We start from the raw sequence: 26,340 nt of genomic DNA on the forward strand, positions 1-26,340 counted from the left end.
CTCTCTCCCGGCCCAGGATTTCCTTCAGTCGCACTGCACTAGAAATATGTTAGGAATTCAATGGTTGAAAGATTGAAGGGAACGGGAAGCAGGATCGGGCTCACCGGAGCAGTTTTTAGGTCGCGACTGCAGTGGCTCGACTGAGCTCCGTTCTTAGTTTCTGGCTTTTCTTTTGCCTTTTTGGCTCCAATATAGGTGTGGGAAGGCTTAAAATCAATTTCTGAAGTGAAAGGAGAAAAAAATCACCTCCCCCGTGTCAATGGTGGCTCCGTGCAGCGGTGACGACAGTTGGTTTTCCTTCTGGCCGTCTTTCTTCTTCTTCTCCGACAAGCTCAGGTGTGGTTAGGGTTAGGGTTTCTGGGATGCAATGCTTATATACCTTTTACGCATTGATCTAGGCCGTCCATGCAGGGACACGTGACCCATTCCCCATCGTTGAATCGCTCTTATTTGGGGAATTAATATGGGCTGCTTGATCTGATTAAATCTAGCCATTTGATCGCACTTGAAGAGGAAACAAATATGGACCGTTCGTGCGCGGGGGATGAGATCTGGACCGTTGGATCTTCTAGCACGCGGATCGCCTGTGTGGCTTCTCGTGTGGACGCGTGTCTGCCATGTGGTGCACGATGACCGGTCGTGCTGCTGACGTGGCAGTCCACGTGGCGAAATTTTTATTATTTTCACTTTTGCTCTAGTTTTTTAGATTTCATTTCAAATAGGTCATCCCCTATTTCTATTTTAGATCTAATTTTTGAAAATATTTTTAAATACATTCAATATATAATTTTATTCAAAAATTCGATTAAAAATTATAAATGAATTATTTCTAATTTATTTTATTATTATGCTTTAATTATCTTGGTCTAAATTGCAGATTTGGGTGTTACAATTTAATTTTGTTTGGCTTAACTATCTTAGAGTGATGATCTCATAGCGACCTTGTTTAATGAAAGTCATTTTATTTCTAGGCTGCTACTCTTTGATGGAAAAAATTATACTTATTGGGAAGCTGGAATGAAAATTTTCAGTCAAGTTATGAGTCTTGATATATGGAATATTATTGTAGATAGTTTTCATGTTCCATATGAAGTGGATGATTTAATTGAAATTAATAGTAAGAATGATAAGAAAGCAATTCATATAATTATACAAGTCTTTGATCTTTTGTTCTTTGCACTCTTTCTTCTTTGCTACCATACATGATGCTTGTGCTTCATGATTGGTCGATGTAAAAAGATTCCTCGAAGTGTCTAATACATTGTTGGAAATGAGTAAATTTTTTTATCATGTTACCCTATAGATTAATGTGCTTTGTCGGAAATAATCAAACGAAAGCTCATTGCTGCTCTGAGGTCAATTTTAGGTAGTTGGAAGACTGTTGGCTTTTATGTAAAATTGAGGGAGTTGTAGGACCCTGTTGGATTAATTTATGTACTGGAATTAATTTTGGAACAAGACGCAAAGAAAAAATAATTTGGAAGCTAAACAAGAAATAGCGGGAAGTTGGAGGGTTAAAAGAGAAGGATGAAAGTTGAAATAATGGAAGGGGCCTTTTTAGTTAGTAAAAGGGTGGTATAACATGCATCTGTTTTGCGTTTTCTCTTTTGATATCCATACACATAAACCCACCCACCCACACACACACATATATATATAGCTTGTATTGCTCATTTCATCTTGTCTTAACACTGCTGAAGTTTTTACAGATTCTTCTTCTTCCTCTTCCTCTTCCTAATTACCGTCAATTTCTTTCTCTTCTTTTTCAACATCATCCTGTTTTCTTCTATTCTTTCTCATTGCCGATGATCACGTCTTTCCAGAATTTTCATGGCAAGTCTGGATTTTTCTGCTCTTCTGCAATGCTCAAGGTCATTCTCCAACCGTCACGTTGCGAACTTTGAATTTTTAACTTTAAGTTACAAATTATTTTTAACAAAAACAAGAAAGTGAATTGGTTTTAAAGTTTTATTTTTTTGTTGCTTTTGGAATCGATCCAGCCACTTCTTCATAATAGTGACTTTCAATAAAAAAAGAATATTATATACTATTCAGATATCACTTATAAAAGTATCTATATATTCTTTCACATGCAAAAAAATATTTTTGTGATTTCTTTTCGAAGTTATGGGTTGGGGGCATTATGAGGTTTTTGGGTGTTATAAATGTATATTCATTTTTTATGTACTAATGCACGTGTTTTTCTAACAAGACTAAAAGCGCTGCAGCAACCGTTGTACAGAAGTTATTAACCGTCAATAACTACCTTAAACTTTTCAAATTCAAACTGTATATATACTTATACAACTATATTCACCCTTAAACATTACTCACAAAAAAAACTGTTCTGCATTTCCTTCTCTCCAAAACCAACAATGGAGCAAACTGAAGAAGGAATGGGCATCAGGGTGTACAGTGCAACCCCATCCCGAAACCCTTCTCTTCCTCAGTTGCTTCCGGGAGTCATACCCGGCGCTGACGCCGGAAACAAAAACGGTGGTGGCCGGAAAAGGCGTGCAGTGGCAAAGGGAATGCAGAAAACCATATCCAAAACCTCAATGCTCGTGAACTTCCTCCCCACAGGGACCCTTTTGACCTTCGAGATGGTTCTCCCGTCCGTTTACCGTTACGGCGATTGCACGGCGATCAACACCATGATGATCCACGTTCTGTTAACCCTTTGCGCTCTCTCCTGCTTCTTCTTCCACTTCACGGACAGCTTTCGCGGCCCCGACGGGAAAGTTTACTACGGCATGGTTACGCCGAAAGGGTTGGCGGTGTTCAAGACCGGGCTGGACGTGGAGATTCCGACAGATGAGAGGTATAAGTTAGGCCTGACTGACTTCGTGCATGCAATCATGTCAGTGATGGTGTTCATGGCAATAGCCTTCTCTGATCATCGCGTGACGAATTGCCTGTTCCCTGGACACGAGAAAGAGATGGATCAGGTGATGGAAAGTTTTCCGCTAATGGTGGGTATTATTTGCAGTGGCTTGTTCCTTGTGTTTCCTAATACCAGGTATGGCGTTGGCTGCATGGCTGCGTGATTTGCCGTTAAATGTGTTTTTGTGGTGGGATTGATATTCACAGATATATAGATGTATGCATATGTATATGTAGCATTTAATAATGTAACAGTTACTGCCTTATGCATATTTGGAGATGATATATCAGTAATTAATTAATATTTAATGTCATTAATTGTTTCAGCATCATGGTTGTTCTTGTATTTTGCACTTTCACGTATATATATTATGTCATAATACATACATATAATAATATATGTATCTACTTCGGGTCCATAATTCTTAAAGAATTTCAAAAGTTGATCTTACATGAATGTTGTTGACAAAAAACTCATTTCCTCTGACTAAACTGAGGCTTTGACACGGTTCCATTCAGTCAAATAAGATGTACTGCTTTTTTTATTTTATTTTTTTTATTTTTTATCATACTTTCGGCTGTGATCCCCCGCAGGAAGAGCTTTTTTCACCATCAGGATCACGCACTCTCTCTTCCCTTGTAGAAAGGTTTCTCAAATCTCTTTGATAATTTATATCAAATAAATTAAATCAAGCAGTTGTGCTGATCTAAATTGACTGCATTTTATTGTCATAGCTTTTTTTTTTTTTAATAACAAATTTAAATATATTTTAAGTCTTAATATTTTGTGTGACTACTACAACTATCGCTTATAGTTTCTCTACACTCAAATCATTTTTAAACATAGTTAAAAATACTTTTATGTGTAAAGGACTTTTTACAACTTCTTCCGTGCATTATTATTCATTTGTCCCGAATGTAAGTAGTTAGGAACTTTTAAGTAATACAAAAATAAGCTTGTAAGGAAAAGTACCAATTAATACAAGCATCACGTGTAGCACTCATAATGACTACTGTCACATTATCATTTCGAATTCACAACCAAACCCTAATCAAGATTGGATTGGTCGTGCAGAGTTTGAAGTAAACGAATTATACAAATTAGAAATTGCAGAAGTAATTTCTAAATCTACTACTACATTTACATGTTTAAAAATGTCAAAATTCTAATCGATTCTAAACGTAGTTGGTTCATTTCATGCACTTTGTGTTTAGCTTATTCCAACTCTTATAAATTAATTTCTAGGTCATAAATCCATTCTAGATGTTTGGTAACTTAAACACAAAAATCATTTTTTTCAATTATGCATGCATATATATGCAGGCTAATCTTATACATTATTTAGTTTTTAAGGAATGGAAATGAAAATTAAGAGTTACAAAATTCAACAACAAACATCTTATTATTATGAAGCTAATAAGGTACACAATCAACAAATTTGTAGCAGTTTTGAGAACTAGGAACAGCTACAGACACATCCACTTAAAAATACAGACCAAACCGACAGCAATTCACTGGCATGCACTGAATTAGGAAATAAAAGACTCAAGAGGCCTGAGAAACAGGAAGTTTCAGCATCCACATTGCCATGCTTACAGTGATGAAAAGTTTAATTGCCACTTATAAAAACTTACTCCAACCCTTGAAGTGACAAGAAGCCCGAAACTTGTGCTTGGGATTTCAGCAAGGCTGAAAATTCTGTAGACAGGCGCAAACGTTTAAACTTGATAGATAAATCCACGAGTAAGCCGAGGAGCAAGATGACAGTCGTCAAAATCTCCATTAAGAAAGTTTCCATGTTGAGCAAAGAATATAATCCCGAAAACAAACTTAGCATCCGAGGCCATAGCCAGCTTGGATGAATTAATTTACTTAGGAACTGAATACGAAATTATGAACCAAATGGGTAGCAAGTATACATTCCTAAATGTATAACCAAAATATATCAGAACCCTAATTACTGTTTCGTATTGCTTGCATCCGACAAAAAATCCCCTGACACCTGTGGTTAAAGAAAATAGTCCACAATCAACATATATGCATGCATTTCTGATAGTATTAAAGAACAAAAATAGAAAGGAGTAGGCCGTAGACAAAAAAAAAAAAAAAAAAAAAGGTGCAAGAAAATAAACAGATAGATATGTGATTCTTATTTCATATGACGTAATTACCCGTGTCTCTGCGCGTGTGTATATATATATAGGCTATTTGAATCGAGCCTTGAAGAGGAGGTAATATCCTGTTTTGCTTCTGGTTCCTATCTGTATAGCATGTAAGTTCCTATTCCGGTGGTTGGGGTCAGAGATGTCTTGTATTCGTGAGAAAAGTGTGAGACCATTGCCCAAAGGAAGTGTGAGCTGGAAGTTGCCAATCCGTCGGAGGAAGAAAAGAAACAAAGAAATGAATCCGGCGACCATTTCCGGGATAAAGGGAGCTTCCGGCAACCTCAGAGAAGTCTTCAAGATCTTCCAGTGACCTCCTCCTCTCTCCCGCCAACTTAAAAGAATGAGACACAACCGCTGGTTATGGTCAAACACTTCTTCCACCTGGAACACCAATTCTCCATACCTACAAACGGGAAGAATCAGCTTCAAGCTTTCAGTACGATTTAGAACATGGAGGATGGAGAAGACAAGATCTAGGAATTTGCTGGAGAAAGGATCAAAGATCTTAAGGTTGTCCATCTCAGATTTTGATAATTAGGGATTTTCTTTCGCAAATCTAGAGATGGAGATTCTCTAGTAAGCCATTACAAGGGTTTGCCCCAAGAAACCCTGCTTTTGTAATTGCGCCGCAAGAAAGCGTGGTAAGAGAAAGGACTAGAAGAGCAAACGGACGAAGTTCTTAATTCAAGCAGGCCCAAGATAAGTTAACTGAACGTACTCTTGGTCTCTTATGGAATAGAAGCTTTTTGATAATTTCTGTTATGGGCTTAAAAAAAGGCTTTCTGGATATTAGGGGCCGAATTAACTCTGATTATTGTTACTTTTTATGGCCATAACTTTGTTTCCAGCTCAGTTTTAAGCTTTTAATTGTGGGTTGAATATATAAAATGACAATTAAGTACCTGAATTTCCAAATGGCTGACTTTGTCAAACTCCAGGCCTCTCGGATCTTCAACCCATACCCGAACCCGCCACATCCTTTGACTTCTGATGCTAACAACTTTGTAGAAACAATAAGAACTACGGTTAGGAGACCAGAAATCATGACACAAAAGGTCTGATTCCGTTCAAAATGAAGTAATTTTCCTCTTCTAACTATGTGTTTTTCCATTTTTCTGTAAACAGACTTTAATTTACTTCTCTAAAAGATTAATGAACTTTATATGTTCAAAGATGTAACCTTAGAGTAGTTTTCAACATCTGGTAAGAACCAATTGTAGAACAAAAGAAATCCAGGGCATGAATCCTAAATCAAGCGACTAAGAAATTGACACATAAATCTGTTAGCTTTTGTTAAAATTAAGCTAATAATTACATAAATGATAAGTATACCTCAAGGTTGATCAATCCATCTTCAACTTTAAAATCGTTGAAGAATCATCTTCTTGTACGTTGCCTCCATATCTATACTTTGTTTTTCTCACGAAGTGCTGACGGATGCCTTTCAGAGATGTGCAAATGGAGCATTTCTGCAAAAGTTGTATACTCAGGTTAATAGATCATTTACTTGCACAAGTGAGCACGTTGCATCATTGGTTATGTCAATAAAATGAATCTTATTATAATCCCAATTGTTGACGCTCAAATTTATTTATTTGGTTAGGTAAGCTAATTCCTTGCCTAATGGTCTTTTTTTTTAAATGTTTAACGCCAGCCTAATGCTCCCAATAATAAATAAGAAAGTCAAGTTTATTCAGCTGCAGCATAATTGAACCCATTGCATCATTGAGTACGTTAATAGAATGAAAGTTAAAAATAAATTTATTTATTTAGTTAAGTAAGCTATTTCCTTTGCTAATGGTCTTTTTTTATGTTTAATGCCAGCCCAGTGCTTCCGAAAAGAACGTTAAATGCCAGCATCATTTAATATTGAATTGATATTTGTACACATATAGATATATGTGTATTATATATGTATGTAATAAATAATATGGGCTGTGGGCTTTACAAGGGCTTCTTCTCATATATATTTAATCAATATTTATTTACTCTTCAAAGAAATATATATAAATAATAAATCAAACTGTATTCTATGGGTTTAAAATTTTTAGATAGTTGACAATATTTTATCGTTTAACATAATACCAGAATTAGATAGCATTTAATAGTAACAATCATTTATTTTTTATTGCTAATTTCAGTAGTTTAAATATTGAATTTCATTTCCTTTCATTGGGGAAAAAGTAACTTTTGGATTAAGTCTTAATTGGTAGTGAGACAGTTATTACTCTTAGAAAGGGGAGGTAGCTAGTCTTATGAAAATGAACTTTTGACAAGGCATATAACACTTTCGATTGGGAAGGATGTGGTTTGACAATAAACTTTTTAATGGTCGAACAACATCGTTTTAGTAAACTATTAAAATCATGGACGGAAAAGAAAGCCCTTGGGCATCATTCGAACAACAATGGCATCTCCTATCTTCTTCATTTCAGAAACATGTTGTGCATGAAAGGAGGTTAGGTTCGTTTTCCTTTCTTTTTACAGGGAAGCTAAAGGGTAAGCGAAGTGGGTAGCCTTTGGCGTGATGATGGCAGATAAATGTGACGATAATGATGACTACTGATAAACACAATCCGGTGCACAACAACCTTATTAAAAGATGATAAGGCATGCAGAGGAACAAAGTAGATGGGAGACGCATGGAATGGGTGAGTGAAGCAATGGAAGCATGTGTGAATCACATGCGTGTATATATGTGTATTTATGCAAACAATGTCATTTTTTATTTTGGATTTTTTGGGTTTCGTATAAATAGCAAAGAGATACATTTGTTCCTTTTTTTTTTTTTCTTATTCTAAAAACAAAAGAAGTCGGCTAGGGTTCTTATTCTCTCATTCTGCATTCCTTTCAGGTAACATTTTATCTTGTTTTCTTTACATTTTGTGCAAGATTTCAGTTATTTAGGCTTGGAGATTTGTTAGAACTTGAAGCAAAGAGAAGAAAGGAGAAGTGCATACAATGATTATGATGTGCGATGTTGATGATGACTTGACGCAGCTTGAAGGAAGAAGAAATTTAAAATAGGTGAATCTGGTGATTGCACGATAGAACGAAAGAGTAGCATGAAGAAAGAATGAGTGTCAATCTAGTTTAAAGTTGGTGATTAGCGTTGGCTACAAAAGGGAGTCAAAACCAAAGAAAAAACAAGTAATTGTTTTGAGAAATAAATCCTGAAAAAGGATAAAGCAGCTTGAATGGTGCAGTGAGATTAAAGAACGAGAAGAGAAGAGGCAACTTGAGTGAGTAGTGAGATTAGAGAACGAGAAGAGGAGAGGTTGAGTGAAAAAAAAAATAGTCAAAATTGAGAAAGAGAAAAGTCGTGTCAAGAGATCTACAAAATTTTTTTCTTTCCTTGTTAATCTGTTGTTGAGTAAATATATTTCAAGTTTTCTGTATTTTGTGGGATCAGGAATTTGTAGAAAGAGGGAAAACATTAATTTGAAGCTTTAAGTATTGCTATTTTCTTCTTAATTTACATTTTACATTTATTAATGCATGTGGATTTGCTTATGTTAAAATGAAATAAAGGTGGTGGATACGGTTTTCTGTTTCTTTTTATGCTTACTTAAATTTACGTATGAATATTATGCATTATTAGTATGTGATTTGTTGCAGTATGATATTACATGTCCAATAGAATGAAATTGTCATATTGTTAAATTATATACTGCATCATGAATTTTTTTTTTCAAGAAAAGGAATTGTATGCAAGAAATATGGAGATATGATATTCATACATGGTTAATACCAAAATTCAATGAAGTTAAGATCCGTTATCTTTTGATGAGCGAAGTAGAGCTTAAAAGATATTTAAGAGAGATTAGCTTCTTTCTTGCATATTTTCGATTATTAATATTTAGTTTAATGATAGTTTGTTTAGATTTTTTTAACTAATACCTGTTCTTCGAATGATATTTATATCTATGTTCTTAATGCTGTAACGAGGATATGAAGTTAGCATTAGTGTATTGCTTATGTGGGTTATCTTACTCTATGCACGTGAAATTATGGATAGACAAAACATGTTGTGTTGATATAAAAACTTTGATAATTGTTATGCCTTAATTAAAGTTAATCAAAGAAGGTAAATATTAAAAGAAAATGGAATCATCAAAACCAGGATCTCATGGTGTAAAATCCATCTCATAAAAAAAATATAAAATAAATAAATAAAATTAGAGTTTCGATGCAAATGAAAAGAATTTTTAAAATTTGGGGCTTTTAATTAATTTAAGGGACCTATATAAAAGTGGGTAAGAAAAAGAGAGGCAAAAATATAAATAAGGAGAAGTGGAAGGGGGCAAAGAAAATTAAGAGAATGGACAGCCCAGATTGGACTATTTGAGGAGATCAGATGAAGGAGATTTAAAAAAAAATAGATGGCTCAAATCGAGTCATGAAGATCCAATTTGAAGGAACGAGTATAAAAAGGAAGAGATTAGGGTTTTCTCTTCATTTTGAAGAGTAGCCGAAAAAGAGAGAGGGGAAAAAGAGAGGAGCAATCAGGAAGGGAAGGAAGAAGAGAGGGTCACGCAGGGAAGTCGAAAGGAAGAAAGAAGGAGAGGGAAGGAAGAGGGAAGCTAGAAAGAGAAAGGAAAATGAGTGAAAAAAGAGGAGGGAGAAGGAAAGAGAGAAGGGGTCGAGTGGGAAAGAGAAGGGGAGCTAAAGAACGGCCGCTGCGAGGGAGGAAGAAAAGAAGAAAGAGGCGGAGGTGGGAGAGTGAGGAAGCCAAACCGAAAGGAAGAAGAAGGAAGAGAGAACGGTTGATACGCCGTGTGACGGCGGAGACCGAGGCAAGTGAGGTAAAAGTTTGTCATTTTTGTCTTTTCTTCCCCTATTTTCCTTTCAATCTATTTCTATTTTTCACTAACTGATTTTTTAGGCTTAAAAATTACCATTCCAGTCGCAGGCACGCAAAAGAGTTGTGGGGTGACCGAAAGGAGGTGACCGGGAGCCAAGCTGAGGCCAAATCGCCCACGCCGAAAGGTAAAATCGTTCTGTTTTTTTGTTTTGGTTGGTTGTTTAGTGTCGGGGAACCGGGTTGGCATCTGGTTGGCTGTGCGGGCTCGGTCGGGCCACCCACCCGCACGGGAACTGAGGAGGTTTCCTCGAAAATGGAGAAAGCTGACCAATTTGGGAAGCCGAAGGGTCTTCCCCGAACGTGGGAACCTGATCCACCATTTTGGATTTTGATTCATCGTTCGAGAAGCTGAAAAGTCTTTCTCAGAAAATGAGAATCCAGTTATCGTTTGGGAAGCTGAAAAGTCTTTTTCAAAAAACGAAAATTCGATTCGCCAAATGGAAAGTCGAAAGATTTTTCAGGTATGAATCCTGATAGATTCGGGTATTCTATTGGATGGTCGTTGGAATTCGTAAATTGATTAAATTAATTTTTAGTATTTCAAAATATTTTAATTATTTATGTCGTATGTACAGGAAAATTTAGATATTCAGGTGTATCTAGAAAAGCGTGTAGGAGGGTAAGTATTTCTAAATCTCAACCGGATTCGAATTTTGAAAAATGCATTCATTTCATTAAATTATGAATTTTAAAATTTGAACGGACAACCCAAGTTTCAATAAAAAATAGAATCCAAATTATGATTAGTAAATCTAAGCAATTGGAACCATATGAAGAGACGAAACTAAAAAACAGATCCAATGGATTGAGAATTATTTGGATTGAATTATTTGAACTGATAAAATCTGAAATTAAAAAGAAAACTTCTCAATTAAGGAAAAATTAAAAAAAATAATATAAAATAAAAATGTAAAAATAGAAAAGAAAAGAAATAATTGAGGTTCAGAAATGATTATTTAAACAAACTGATAATTTGGAATGAGAGGGTATGAGTGAATAGGTAGCAAACCTGATGAACCTGCACATGGATAAAGTCTAAAACCTAAACCAGACGTGACTAAGCATTCATGAAAGTGTGGGCCACCTAGCAAACATGCATGATGTGGCCATTGTATAATTTATGTGTGTGATATCCATACGATAAGAGATCTATTTCGTCTTTTCTCAATGATGACATAAACAACATTGTGCGATGAAACTATAGAAATGACCGTTCGAGTGTATCTGTGATCTTTTGTGTACGTGTGATTATATTTCGAAATTATGAACGATATTCGAGTGTATCTATGATTTTTTGTGTGTGTGTGATTATATTTCGAAATTATGAACGATATTCGAGTGTATTTATAATCTTTGTGTGTGATTATATTTTGAAATGATAATTGATATTCGAGCACATTTATGATTTTTGAGAGTATGAGAATATATATTTGAAATATATATATATATATATATGATATTCTTGAGAATTTATCAGATCAATCAAAAACATGTAAAATAGTGAAAATAAGAACATGACTTTGCATTGAAATATTTTTATTACTTTTGTTTCTTACTATGTGTTTTGTATAAAATTTTATCTAGGTTAAAAGAATGAGAATACTTATTGAATTAGTAAAACTCATTAAATTTTACCCTAATATTTTTTAAAAGAGAATGGAGAACCAGCACTTCTGCCAGACGAGTAGAATGTGTGAAGGATTTTTTGTTTTTGTATATTTTGTACATAGTTGAAAAGTTTTATTTTGTTCTGTTAGATTTTAAATTTTGACATTATATTTTGTATATATAATTACTGTATATATCACATTGAATATTATGTATTATATTTTTTTATTCACGCATGTATATATTTTATGAGTTCACTTGATGAAAATGACATGAATAAGAATTGCAGCTCATATCGAATATCAGAGCGTGACATGTAGACCATGAAGGAGCTTTAAGACTATCAAGATTATCCTATTGCAATTTTGAAATAATAGAGACCTCATAAAAGAAAAATGTAATTAAAGAAAAAATTGCATCTCATATCGATTATCAGATCGTAATACATGGACCATGAAGGAGCTTTAAGACTATTGAGATTATCCTATTGCAAATTTGAAATAACAAAGACCTCATAAAGGAAAAAAGTAATTGAAGAAGCTAATTAACGATATTGTAATATTTCTTTTATTCTTTTAGGTTTTAGTTTAGTTTCGATTTTGGTGTATTATAAATCCTTCATCCCCTTTTAGATTTGTGAATGTGGTAATATTAGAGATAAAAATTAAAAAATAATATAAATAAATAATTATAAAAATTATCATAAAATAAAATAAAATAAAATAATTAACATATATGCTAATCACAATTTATATTATAATATACATAAGGAGATGGATGCCTCATATTTTATTAATTCGTAAAAATGTTGGATTAAAAATTTTCAAAAATTAACTAATGAATTACTCTTTATTTAAGATCAATGATAATTTTAAATTTTAAATTTTATATTTTTATGAAATTTTTGTCATTATATTATCAATGTGACAATATATATATATATATATATATTATAAATATAAGGAAGTGCTATGATAAAAAAAAATTTAAGAAAACCATGATAAGTACAAAATGCTAGAGCTATGATTGATGAAATATTATTTTTAGGATCCAAGTACAACAAGCCAAAGGATTTACTGAGAAGATTTCATATGAATAATTGAAAGCCAATATCAACTACTTCCATGTAAAATAAAAAGATATAGTTGAATGATGGTACACCGAAAGAATAAGGTTGGGATTTACTATGTCAAAAGAAAAGAAAACAAGCTTGTTGACTTCGCCGACAACAATCACACATGCTCTTTTGATCATCGAAACAGTATGCCTAGATGTTTATTTTAAGTGAGAACAAAAGTAAAGAAACTGAAGGCATTATTAACCCTTTTCATCAGAAGAGATGAAATATATAAATTGTAAACCATGTCAAGGAACTGTCACTTAAAAAAGTCTAGTCAGACTTGCGACGTAAAGAAGATGATCCAACAATTATTTTCTACAACAATGTCTTTCTATCACAATGGCCAAAAATCTGGTCTTTCATAGTAGAATGAATTATATTGAACTATGAAGTCCCTTTATTAAAAATCTCTGTATAACAAAGTAGAATTCAATTGGAGTTCATGAGTACCAAAAGCAAATAAACGTGTGTTTACTGTAAAACCTCATCCTCCCCTTTCTAAGAGCATTAACTACCTAGCTAGTAACCAAGAAGTAATCAAAAAGTTACTTTTTCCCAACTAAACAAAAATGACATTCAAGATTAAAACTATTGAAATTAGCAATAAAAACAAAATAATTGTTACTATTAAATGCTATCTAATTTTAGTGTCATATTAAACAATAAAATATTGTCAATTATCTAAAAGTCTTAAACCAAAAGTGTAAATGCCTCAAAACTCTAATAACTATGCACATATATACTCATGCCATTTCCAATCAATGGGATCCACAAAATATCTATATTATATGCGCAACTCAAAAATTTAAAATAAAACCAAACTTGTGACATATACTACATTTATATATACAAAATATGATATTAAAAAGTAGAATTTAACAAAACAATGTGATAACCAAAATAAAAGCATAATATACACTTAATAGAACACATTCATATGTCCTTCAGTTGTCAATCGGTTGCTCCAGATTCACTTGCTTTGAAAATATCAAGATAAAATTTAACGAACTTCAGTAACTCAATAACTATTCATGTACTTTTGTACCAAAAATCAAACATCATGCAAACACACACATACATATAATAAATGCAGGACTAAAATTTCTAAATAATAAATTCTTTATAGTTTTTTCCAATGCCTTCAACTCTACTATCTTTACATTTAATAATTATTTATCTTTAATAATTAATTCTTATATCAAAATCTTACACATTTTATTCGAATATCATTTCTACACTTAAATATTACATTTACACTTGAAATATTACAAATACATTCGAGATATCATATCTACACTTAAAATAACATATTTAGAATTTTATCGCACGATGTTATTTATATAATCATCGAGGAGAGGCAAATAAGATCCCATCATAGCATGAATAACGTCATATAATCTCACATTGGTCATAACAAATATGTTTGCTAGGTGACCCTTTCACTCACAAACACCCATCCATATATGCAGGTTCACCATAATCATGTACACATACTCCCCTCTTCGATTTAGACAAAATGAATAAGGTTCTCAAAATCCTTACACTCTTTACACTCCTTCCAAATTTCCCTCTTCACTCACTCACTTTGTTTTGTCCACTTTCTTATTTTAATTTATTTATTATTTTCTCAAATTTTACCAATTAAGATCCAATTCACTCCTATAATCTTTTTCAAATTTATTAAAATTCTTGATCTTATTTTTTTTTTATTTGACTCAATTTCTTTGTTTTTCTTACTATTTTATTTTATAATTATAATTATTCAAATTTTCTTTTATTCTATTTGTTTTCTTTCTTTTCTTTCTTTCCTTCACCATTTTCCCTTTTCTTATATTTTCTTTTCACTCTTTAAAGTTCCAATTCCAAAAAAATTTCACTTGTAACACAGTCAAGCAGCAAACAGGGTAAAATGAGGCCATCACCAAAGCAAAATCAAGTGCTCCCAAACTCATTCCTAACAGTTCTTACTGCCTGGAAGGTGTTCAAGTTCTGTCTTCTATCGGTGTATTAATCAAGAACCTGTTCTATGAATCAATAATATGCATGCATTGAATTCAAAATCCCAAACTCAGGTTCAAAATACGGGATACTTACAAAACTTCTTCGCACAAATCGTCCTCAAGGCTCGTTTAACAGCTTAGAATCACTACACACACGCATAATCAAATTTACTTTAACGAAAATGAGTTATAACCTAAAAAGAAAATATTAGCAGTCACGGGTTTTGGGTAATTTACCAAAGGGAACAGAAACGAAACTGTTCTTCGAACGCCGGCGTCTCCGCAACGTTTCCTTTCTTCTCCGGCCGCGTTGTCTCTCCCTCTCACTTTCGGCTCTTTTCAAAATGAATGGAAACCCTAAATGAGTTTTTTCTTAAATACCCATTTTTCTAATCGTTCGATCCCATCAAATTGAATCTGGACCGTTTGATTTGCCTATTCATATCTATCGTTGATCCAGCCAGGAATGCCCCGAGACCGTCGGATTTGTCCCACGTTTGAGAGCCGTTGGATCGACTTCTAAGTGGTCCAATATTGGCCGTTCATTCCCTGAATTTGCCACCTGTCTCATATATTTAATATTTAGGTTTTGGCCTCTCCTTTAAATTTATAAAGAACCTCTAATTTCTGAAACTTCCTTCAATTAAAACCTCAAAGTCTTCATTTAATTAATTTTATGTTTAAATTTTAATTTCTTCATATCTATTTAATTATTTACAACCCTTTTGAATTATATTAACCCATAATTTGATAGAAAATATTTTAATATATCATTTATGTCTATTTCTTTGAAAGGTAAGTAAAATATTTATTAAATATATGAGGATAAATTCTTGTACAGCTCACAGCCATATTATATAGATTAGATGCATATATATATATATATCAATTGTAAGCGGTGAACGTATTTTCTTGTTGAGAATATACAGACCAGCATTAATGCATCGTAACAATCGAAAACTGGTTGGTGAGAGGGAGGAACAAAACAATAGTACAAGCTATTTGTCAAAGACATTTGCATTAGAATATTCAGCTTCCAAACAAAGTGTTTCTTTAAACTTAACTTTCTCATTGGAAGCATGAGGTTGGCTTATACATTAAAAAAAAAGGACTATAGACAAGGAAATAGCTTACCTGAATAAATAAATGAATTTTATGGTCAACAATTCATATATATTTTTAACTTTCATTATATTAACGAACCCAATAATGCAATTTGTTCAATTATGCAAGTAATGATCTATTAAACTGAGTATACAACTTTGGCGGAAATGCTCCATTTGCACATCTGTGAAAGGCATCTCACTTCTTAGGAAGAACGACGTATGCGTATGAAGGCAGCGTACAAGAAGATAATTTCCTCAATGATTTTAAAGTTGAAGATGGATCTCAACCTTGAGGTATAATTATCATCATTTCTATAGTTATTAGCTTAATTTTAACAAAAGCTAGCAGCTTTATCTGTCAAATTGTTAGCCCTTCGATTTAGGATTCATGCCTTGTATTTCTTATGTTCTAGAATTGGTTTTTAGCAGATGTTGAAAACTAATATAAAGTTCATTAATCTTTTAGAGAAGTAAATTAAAGTCTGTTTACAGAAAAATTGAAAAACACATAGTTAGAAGAGGAAAATTACTTCATTTTGAATGGAACCAGACCTTTTGTGTCTGGGTTTCTGGTCTCCTAACCGTAGTTCTTATTGTTTCTACAAAGTTGTAAGCATCAGAAGTCAAAGGATGTGGCAGGTTGGGGTATGGGGTTGAAGATCCGGGAGGCCTGGAGTTTGACGAAGTCAGCCATTTGGAAATTCAGGTACTTAATTGTCATTTTACATATTCAACCCACAAGTAAAAGCTTAAAACTAATGAGTCAGAAACAAAGTTACAGCCATAAAAAGTAACAATAATTAGAGTTAATTCGGCCGCTAATATCCAGAAAGCCTTTTTTTGGAGCCCATAACAGAAATTATTAAAAAGCTTCTATTTCATAAGAGACCAGTAGCAGTACGTTCAATTAACTTGTCTTGGGCCGGCTTGAATTAAGAACTTCGTCTGTTCGGCCAGAAAATAGAGATTGATCGTTTTTCCTCTCTCTTACAATGCTTTCTTGTAACGTAATTATAAACGCAGCGCTTCTTGCGGCAAAACCCTATCATGTCCTACTAGAGACATCTCCCTCTCTAGCTTTCCAAAAGAAAACCCTTAATTATCAATATCTGAGATGGATAACCTTACGATGTTTTACCCTTTCTCCAGCAAAATCCTAGGCCTTGTTTTCTCCGTCTTCCATGTTCTAAATCGTACTGAAAGCTTGAAGCTGATTCTTCCTGTTGTTAGGTACGGAGAACTGGTATTTCAGGTGGAGGAAATATTTGAGCATAACCAGCGGTTGTGTTTCATCCTTTTGAGTTGGCGGGAGAGAGGAGGAGGTCATTGGAAGATCTTGAAGACTTCTCTGAGGTTGCCGGAAGCTCCCTTTATTCCGGAAATGGTCGCTGGCTTCATTTCTTTGTTTCTTTTCTTCCTCCGACGAATTAGAAACTTACGGCTCACACTTCCTTTGGGCAAAGGTCTCACACTTTTCGTTCGAATAGAAAACATCTCTGACCCCAACCTCCGGAATACGAACTTACATGCTATACAGATAGGAACCAGAAGCCAAACAGGATATTATCTCTTCTTCAAGGCTCGGTTCAAATAGCCCATATATATACACACACGCAGAGAAACAAGTAACTATGTCATATGAAATTGGAATCACATCTATATCTGCTTATCTTTTTGCTTTTTTTTTTTTTGTCTACTGCCTGCTCCTTTCTATTTTGGTTCTTTAATACTACGAGTCATACATGCATATCTGTTGATTGTGGAATATTTTCTTTAACCATAGGTATCAAAGGAATTTTCGTCGGATGCAAGCAATGCGAAACAGTAATTAGGGTTTTGATATATCTTTGGGACATATATTTTGGAACATATACTTGCTACCCATTTGGTTCATAATTTCCTATTCAGTTCCTAAGTAAATTAATTCATCCAAGCTGCCAATGGTCTTGGATGCTAAGTTTGTTTTTGGGATTCTATTCTTTGTTCAATGTGGAAACCTTCTTGATGGAGATTTTGATGACTGACATCTTTCTCCTCAGCTTACTCGTAGATTTATTTATCAAGTTCAAACGTTTGCACCTGTCTACAGAATTTTCATCCTTGCTGGAAATTTTCCGGCTTCTCGTCACTCCAAGAATTGAAGTAAGTTTTTATAAGTGACAATTAAACTTTTCATCCCTATAAACATGGCACTGTGGACACTGCAACTTCCTGTTTCTCAGGCCTCTTGAGTCTTTTATTTCCTAATTCACTGCATGTCTGTGAATTGTTGTTGATGTTGTATGTATTTTTAAGAGTTTTTCTCTAGCTGTTCTTAGTTTTCAAAACTCTTATAATTTGTTCATGCATTTTAATTTTTACTGCGTACCTTATTAGGTTCATAATCGTAAGATGTTTGTTGTCGAATTTTGTAATATTAATTTTCATTTCTTAATGTAATATCTTTATTTTAAAAGAAACTAACTAATTTATAAGATTAGCCTTGATATGCATGCATGATTGACAGCTTGATTTTTTTTGTTTAAGCAACCTCCATCTCCAATGAATTTATGAACTAGAAATTAATGGAATAACCTAAATGCGAAGTTTAAACTAGAAATTACTTAGAAAATACATGATGAAATAGACTAAATTACATTTGGTTGAAAATAGATAAATTAAGTGTAGGATTGGATGGAACGTTAACATTTTCAAACCTGTAAATATGGATTTACAGATTATTTCTATACTTTTTCTAATTTGTATAATTTATTTGTTTCAAACTCTGCATGGACAACCCAATCTTGATTAGGGTTTGGTTCTGAGTTAGAAATGTTTTGTAAAAGTAGTCATTATGAGTATTATGTAGTGCTACATGATGTTTGTATTAATTGGTACTCCTTATAAGCTTATTTTAATTACTTTGTTCCTAAATTAGCATAACATGTGATATGGCAATGTTTTTGAATTTTGATCATTATTGGGAAAGACAGGTTTGTTTTGTACATTAGTAGTGGCAAATATATATAACTTGAATTACATAATTATATTTCGGGCAAATTTAAAAATGAACGTTTATATATGTATATATATTAAAGAAAAGTGTACACATATATATTTCCCTATTTTTTGATGGAGCTTCTTTTTTGCGTATTTATTATTATTAATATTTAATTTAATGATAGTTTCTTTAGGTTTTAGTAATGATGTTTATTTTTATATTATTAGTGGATGGAAATGGTGTAATGAGGATATGAAGTTAGCATTGCTTGTATGGTTATGTTACTCTTTACGTGTGAAATTATGGATGGACAAAACAGGTTTGTGTTGGTACAAAAACTTTGATAATTTGTCGAGAGACCTCTTAAAGGAAAATAGTAAATGAAGACATTAATTAATATTCCTTTTTATTTGTTTTAGGTTTTAGTTTAGTTTCTATTTTGGTGTATTTTAAATCCTTTAGATTTATAAATTATATAATAAATTAAGGATGATAAGTTGGCCATGTTACACACATCATATTTGAGAATAATAATAAATATAGTAATATTAGAGATGAAAATTTAAATAATAAATAAATAAATAATTATAAAAGTCATCATAAATTACAATAAAATTAATTAAAAATAGTTAATATATTTGTTAATCACAATTAATTAAGATACATTAGGAGATAGATGTCTAATATTTTCTTAATTTATAAAAATTTTGAACTTAAAATTTCTAAATTTTAACTTATAAATCACTCTTTATTTAATATATAATCACGTTTCTAATATGATCGATAATAATTTCAAATTTTAAATTTTATATTTTTACATAATATTTATCGTTGCATCACCAACGTGACAATATATATATATATATATATATATATAAATTATATGAGAAAATATGTTTTTTAGTATAAATCTAAGATTTCCACTATATATGTAAGAAGTAAACTTCATTTTTGGTCAAAATTCAAATTAATAGCCATATAACAAGTCAAGTTAATATAGGAAGGAAGAAAGTGATACAATAAGTTTATAAGGAAAAATACCAATTACAAACATCAATATAACACTATTATATATTTTTTTAAACTCATTTCCTACTCTTAGTATCATTTCAATAATCTAATACTAATCAAAACTGCATCACATATTTATTAATTAATTATACAGATAAAAAATGTAAAAAAAATATGTAAATCCATATTTATTAAAAATATGAACTTTCTAATCAATTCTATATTTTTTAAAATTCATGTATTTTTAATTAAAACTAACTAATTGGTCCATAATTTCATGTGTTTTTTATAATTAAGTTCTAGTTCCATGTTTTTGTTAAAGTTAACCCAGTCCTTATATGTTAATATGTAGTTCATAAATTCATTGGAGATGGAGGTAGCTTAAATATAAATATTGTGTTGGTAATAATGCATATCAGAGGCTAATCTTATAAGGAAAACAAAAATCTAACTTTTGGTTGCATCCTGTTCTTGCTAAAGGGCTGGAAGAAAATTTGAAAAACCAAACATCATAACTTTGTATGTATCTCTTCAGTACCCTTTATATTCATGACTAAACTCATTCAAAAAATCTTATTCTTCCCTTGCCTAATTATAATTACATAAATAATTCACATTTTGAACTTCAAATAAAATAGAAAATCAATAACCTTATTCACTTAAATTGTCTCACTCTATGCCATAATAAACAAAATCAACCTTTAAACATATTTAAACCTCTCCTCAGATCATCAATTAGGGAGCACACACACACACACACACAGAATCATGTATCTCCATAAATGGGAGAAAAGATTTTGCGCCAGAAACAAAAGAGTTTGTGCCAGAAAAAGCAACAAAAATTGAGAAAGGATGAAGCAGAAGAGAAGAAAAAAACAAATCTGGGAAATTAGATTGCTTACCTATCTAAAAAAGTAATGATAAAGTAGCACTGTTACCTTGAAAAACAAAGAATAAGAAAAACTATCACTTTGTTTATTTGTTTTACAATGATTCGCAAAAGAGAGAAACAACCCGAAATAGAAACAGAAGGATAGCAGAAGAAAGAAGAGGAGAAGAGAAAGAGAGACAGAAAACAGGATGAGGCGAGTTGAACCTATTCTTTTAAAGGGGGAGGATGGGAATGTGACTTAAAGATGGGATGAAGTAATAGGAGGGGCGGCAATGAAGGAATGCTAAAGATGAGAATATATCCTAATAAAGCAAAGTTGAAGATGAAGATGAAGATGAGGTGCTTGAAGATAAAGATGAAAGAAAGCAAACAGCAAAGAATGGAGTGTTCACGACATATGAAAGTTGGGAAGAAATTAGGGCAACAAATAAAATCAGAATTTAATAGCTGTGTTAGCTTAGAAAAACGCAGCAAAATGTACATGCTAATTTATAATTTAACAGCAATTTACAAAACTATAATAAGAAACATCATACAATCATTTTTTTTTTTATCATAGTATATAACTATACCTTTTAGTATTGCTGACTACATTTGTAATTTTTTTTTAAAAAGTAGAAAGTATCTTATTGACCTTCAAAGGTGGTTTTGTATTGCCACCAATCTAATACTGAATAGAATTTAGTCATTTCTTTACACTAGAAAAACAATTAAATCATCTTATTACATTCTCAAGCATAGTTAAAAATAGTTAAATGTATAATTAAAAATCAAAATTGAAGAATATCTGTGAAGGATTTTTTTACCCTTTTCCCTTGTAATCATTTGTTCCAAAACATATATGTATTCCCCAAATGGAGGAAGTAATCTGACTCATAAACGTATGTGTGTATACATATAATATGAGGCATTGTTAGTATATATTTACCACTATAAATGCAGAAGTAAACCTTACCTTTCAATAATGATCAAAAATCAAATAAATAGGCATATCACAAGTCCTACAATATTACTCATAATGCCTACTTTGGCATCCGTTCTAAGTCCGAAACCAACCCTAACTAGAACTGGGTACATACGCAGAGTTTGAAACAGATGAATTATACAAAATAGGAAATGTAAATGTAATATGTAAATCCACAATTATAGATTTAAACACAAAAATAATGTTGGTAATATACATATCAAGACTACTCTGATAAATCAATTAGTTCTTTTTGTTAACTAACCGTATGCTAGTAACTAAGAAAGAAGATGAATATGAACCCAATATGGTACAGAACAACAATTAAATGCATAGCAGTTTTGAAAGCTATAAACAGTTAAGACATCCTCTTAAAAACACTGACAGCATAGATATCAATCCACCGGGATTCACTGAATCAGGAAACAGAAGACTCCAGAGGGCTAAGAAATAGGAAATCGTGCATCCAAGTTGCCATGGCTGCAAGTTTTTGCTTCTAAATGTATGACCAAGCTGGAAAATTACGACCTGTATTATATGCTTGTGTCTGATAGAAAAATCCTTTGACACCTCTGGATATAGAATAATACTATAGTCAATATATCTGCACATCTCATAATATTTATAAAAAAAAAGGAAAAACTAAAATAAAAAGGATAGGTAGACAAAAAAAGAAAAGCAATAAGATAAACATTTATATGCTTACTTGAATCGAGCCCTGAAGAGGAGATAAGTTCCCGTTTCATTTCTAATTCCTATCTGTATAGCACATAATTGACTAGGCAGATTTACGTTTGAGAGGTCTTGTGTGCGAATGACAAGCCTAACACCGTTTGGCAAAGGAACTGCGAGGCTGAAGTTGCCAATCCACAGGAAGGGGACAAGAAACGAACGGATGAAGCCGGTGACCTCTTCCGGGATAAAGAGACCTTCAGGAAACCTCAGAGAAGTCTTCAGGATCTTCCTTCTTCTGTCCCGCCAACCCAAAAGGAGGAAAAGTAATCGCTGGTTGTGCTCAAACAATTGTTCCACCTGGAGTACCAATTCTCCATACCTTGCAACGGGAAGAATCAGCTTAAAGCTTTCAGTAAGATTTAGAAGATAGAGGACGAAGCAGAAAAAGAAGTAAAGGTTTCCCATCTGAGAGATTGATTAGCGTTTTCTTTTGGAAGGCTAGAAAAGAGGTGCTTCCATACAAGGTAAGTGATACAGTTCTTTTGAAACCATGCCTGTCACTATCGTTGTACACTGTCAAAAAGAATAGTAGAAGAAAAGCCATGATTCTCCAAAAGAAAACGAAGACGACCAACCTTCATTTTCTAGCCGAACATACAAGTTAATTCATTACGCATGGAAGCCCAAGTCAAATTAACTTGACTCCTGGTCTCTTTTGAAGCCGAAGGCTTTGATACTTTTGCTTATGGGCTTCAAAACTCTTGGATAATTTGTGGCTATGATTTTAATTTTTTTACTTTGCCAAACGCCAAATGAATACCCTGACTTTCCAAGTGATGGCTGACTTTGTCAAACTCCAACCCTCTCGGATCTTGAAACCATACCCGAACCGGCACATCTTTTAACTTCTGATGATCAAAATTTTGCAGAAACAAGAACTATGATTAGGAGAGAAAATATGCTACATGGTATAATTCCATTCATTATAAAGTGTTTTTTTTTTTTCCATTTTAACTGTGTTTTTTATTTCTTTAATCATATAGAATTTGCAAATATAATCTCAAATACACTTTTCTAAGATCAATTATGAAAGGAAAAATGTAAAGAGGAAAGAAAAAACAAAAACAAACACCCTATAAAAGATATAATTGATATTAGTAAAATATACACTTGATAGTCATTCTATACTTGGGTAAAAGATTTTACATGTTTCTAACTTTATCATCTCTTTAAATAGTCCTTTTTTTTTTTACTTTATTTACCAATAGACTTTTGCTTCTCCAGAAGATTAATAAACTTCATATGTTGAAACATATAAACTTATTGTTGATCGAAAGCAAATAAGCTTCAAATGAGGCTCTGTGAATAAGAAAACTTAGAGAGAGAAAGTTGATGAGAGAGAGGGACAGCAAAACAGAGCAAGGTTATGCAACAGCCTCTGTTTTGTTGTTTTGAAGGAGCGTGCCTTTTTTTGGAGAGAAGTAGTCCTCTTCTTTTATTTCATCATATATATATAGGAATACAAATTTAAACAGATTACATTAACTAACCGATCAAATCAGATCGCCCGAAATCCATGCATACACGTCACATGGTGTTTTTCGTATCCTACTATAAAACAACTTCACGGTGGATTTTCTTTTTGAATTTAAACTCAACAGGAAAAAAAACATTAAATTTAACACTCTCCCTTAATGATTTTTTTCACCAATCCCCACCTTTTCCCGCAATTCCTCAAATTTAGCTTTAGACAGGGCCTTGGTTAGAATGTCCGCAAGCTGATCATCAGTGGAGCAATGTATCAGCTTTATTTCTTGATTCCTCTCAGCCTCACGTATAGCATGATACTTAACGTTGATGTGTTTAGTTCTCCTGTGCATTATAGGATTTTTCGCAATGGCAATTGCAGACTTGTTGTCTACATACAACACTGTAGGTGTTTGTTTGTCCAGCTTTACATCATTAAACACTTTCCTCAACCAAATTGCTTAGTTAGCTGCTGTAGCTGCAGCTACATACTCAACTTCAGCTGTGGACTGAGCCACAGTATCCTGTTTCTTAGATGCCCATGAAAAAACACCAGAGCCTAGTTTGAACAAGTACCCAGTTGTGCTACGCATCTTCCACGCTTCTTGCCCAATCACTATCACTGTAGCCGACTAATCCACCCTCAGCTCTTGCTTTGAATTGAACACCAAAGTTCCAGGTTCCTTTCAAGTACCTCAGCACATGTTTAGCAGCTTGTAAGTGTGATTCCCTCGGTGAAGCCATGTACCTTGAAAGCAAACTCACTGCAAACAAAATGTCTGGTCTGGTAGCCGTGAGATACAGAAGGCTCCTAATTAGACTTCTGTAATTCCCCTCTTCAACTTTGTTACCTTTCTCGTCCTTTGACAACTTCATGTTGGACACCAGTGTTGTAGACACTGATTTACAGTGATTCATGTTGAGTTTATTTAAAATTTTTTTGGCATACTTGTCTTGTGAAAGAAAAATACCTAAGTTGCTTTGATGAATCTTCATTCTTAGGAAGTAGGTAGTCTCCCCAAGATCAGACATCTCGAATTCCTTTTTCTTCTTCCACTGTGACACAGTCTCGTTCGACTTTTTGCTTTTCCCAATTCTAGTAGCTATTTTCGTCCACTGTTACATTTCTTCAAATCATAAGCTTGTTGGTTTTCGGGTTTAGAATTCAATATGCTTTTGCTTCAGTACTGTAACCCAAAAATACTCCAAATTCAGCCTTCATTTCTAGCTTGGATCTCCTATCATCCGAGACACGGCAGTAGCACACCGAGCCAAATACCTTTAGATACTTAGTCGATGGTTTGATGCCACTCCAGGCCTCTACCGGTGTCATCTGCTTTACAGCCTTTGTAGGCAGCATGTTGAGCAGGAACACGGCAGTGTTCACTGCCTCAGCCCACAAGGCTTTAGGCAGGTGCTTGTCAGCAAGCATGCTTCTTGCCATTTCCGCAATGGTTCTGTTCTTCCTCTCCGAGACACCATTCTATTGAGGAGAATATGGTGCTGTGAACTGCCTTTTAATCCCATTCTCAGAATAGAAATCATTGAATTGGCTGGAATTGAATTCAAGCCCATTATCCGTCCTTAGGCACCTCAGTATACTACCACTTTCCTTCTCTACAATAGCCTTGAACTTCTTGAATTCACCAAAAATTTGAGCTTTATTCTGTAGGAAACAAACCCAAATCATCTTGGAAAAATCATCTATGAACAAACCAAAATACCTGCAACTACTCATGGAGTTTTTTGTCATTGGACCACAAATCTCAGAATGGATAAGTGTCAGCTTCTCTTTTTCTCTCCAATCTGCTTGCGAAGAAAATGAATTTCTTGCTATTTTCCCCATCTGACATGCACCACATACTGTCTCAGTGACTGCAATATTTGAGAAATCCTTGGTTAGGCCTCCCTTCTGCAGTTGTTGTAGCCCAGCCGCATGAAAATGCCCAAGGCGCCTGTGCCAAATCTCACCTTCTATTACAGAGGCAACACTGGCCCTCTCGACTACTTCTATGAGTTTCAAGGAGTAGACTTTATCCTTCTTTTGGATGAAAGCAATCAAGCGATCCTCATGATCATATATCCTGCAGCAGTTATCCTTGAATCCGACCGAGTAGTCTCAATCAGTCATCTAATTCACACTCAGAAGATTCTGTGAGAGGGTAGGAACAAAATTTACATCAGTGATAAGCTTCCTACCTTCCTTGGTTTCAATGGCTATGTTGCCTTTACCTTTGATGGTTTCCAGCATACCATTTCCAAGTCGGACCTGGCCTGTGATTGTTTTGTCAAGTGATACGAATAAGCCCTCATTCTTGCACATGTGGGAGGTGCACCCACTGTCCACCACTCAGAGAGTATCATCCTCCACTAGCAGCTTACTTAGCGCAACGAGAATTGTGTCATTTTGTTCACAGGACACCTTGGTGACATTGGCTTGCTGTTGTTCCTGCTTTGGCCGTGATCCTTCCAGCTTCTGTTTCTGTCTACAGAATTTCTCCTTGTGACCAAGCCTTTTGCAAAAATTGCACCGAACAGTTTTTT

At 33.5% G+C, this 26,340-nt stretch overlaps 2 protein-coding genes and 3 long non-coding RNA genes across 7 annotated transcripts; 3 read left to right on the forward strand and 2 right to left on the reverse strand.

Moving 5' to 3' along the window:
* Nucleotides 1–2,310: 2,310 nt before the first annotated feature.
* Nucleotides 2,311–5,001, forward strand: LOC110808496 (protein DMP9-like). Its single transcript, XM_088218199.1, has one exon. It carries the CDS (start codon nt 2,376–2,378, stop codon nt 3,045–3,047), a length of 672 nt encoding a protein of 223 aa, XP_088074325.1. The 5' UTR covers nt 2,311–2,375; the 3' UTR covers nt 3,048–5,001.
* A 4,475-nt stretch (nt 5,002–9,476) lies between these two features.
* LOC148269153 (uncharacterized) lies at nt 9,477–10,459 on the forward strand. 2 transcript variants are annotated; one of them, XR_015818557.1, is made up of 2 exons: nt 9,477–9,854; nt 9,935–10,459. It is a non-coding gene; the product is annotated as an uncharacterized LOC148269153 (long non-coding RNA). The 2 variants fall into 2 exon arrangements; XR_015818556.1 differs by having other exon boundaries at nt 9,956–10,459.
* A 2,946-nt stretch (nt 10,460–13,405) lies between these two features.
* LOC110808515 (uncharacterized) lies at nt 13,406–15,210 on the reverse strand. The gene is made up of 2 exons (XR_002538633.2): nt 14,879–15,210; nt 13,406–14,787 (listed from the first exon to the last, which is right to left on the reverse strand). It is a non-coding gene; the product is annotated as an uncharacterized LOC110808515 (long non-coding RNA).
* Nucleotides 15,211–15,725: 515 nt separating this feature from the next.
* LOC148269154 (uncharacterized) lies at nt 15,726–18,239 on the forward strand. Of its 2 annotated transcripts, XR_015818560.1 has the most exons (3): nt 15,769–16,041; nt 16,355–16,453; nt 16,978–18,239. It is a non-coding gene; the product is annotated as an uncharacterized LOC148269154 (long non-coding RNA). The 2 variants fall into 2 exon arrangements; XR_015818559.1 differs by having other exon boundaries at nt 15,726–16,041; nt 16,355–18,239.
* Nucleotides 18,240–23,960: 5,721 nt separating this feature from the next.
* On the reverse strand, nt 23,961–24,672 carry LOC148269155 (secreted RxLR effector protein 161-like). The gene is made up of 2 exons (XM_088221662.1): nt 24,386–24,672; nt 23,961–24,141 (listed from the first exon to the last, which is right to left on the reverse strand). The coding sequence occupies exons 1-2, from the start codon at nt 24,670–24,672 to the stop codon at nt 23,961–23,963; spliced, it is 468 nt and encodes a 155-aa protein (XP_088077788.1).
* Nucleotides 24,673–26,340: the final 1,668 nt, after the last annotated feature.

This window comes from Carica papaya, chromosome 1 (assembly GCF_054855325.1).
Source record: "Carica papaya isolate Zhongbai chromosome 1, ASM5485532v1, whole genome shotgun sequence".
Classification (NCBI taxonomy): Eukaryota; Viridiplantae; Streptophyta; class Magnoliopsida; order Brassicales; family Caricaceae; genus Carica; species Carica papaya.

What these genes read in the sequence shown, in the direction of transcription:
- LOC110808496 (XM_088218199.1), top strand. Translation starts at nt 2,376, where the DNA reads ATGGAGCAAACTGAAGAAGGAATGGGCATCAGGGTGTACAGTGCAACC.
- LOC148269155 (XM_088221662.1), bottom strand. Translation starts at nt 24,672, where the DNA reads ATGAAGTTGTCAAAGGACGAGAAAGGTAACAAAGTTGAAGAGGGGAAT. An exon ending in GCAAGAAGCGTGGAAGATGC is followed by an intron (nt 24,142 to 24,385) that starts GTAGCACAACTG and finishes TATAATGCACAG; the next exon opens with GAGAACTAAACACATCAACG.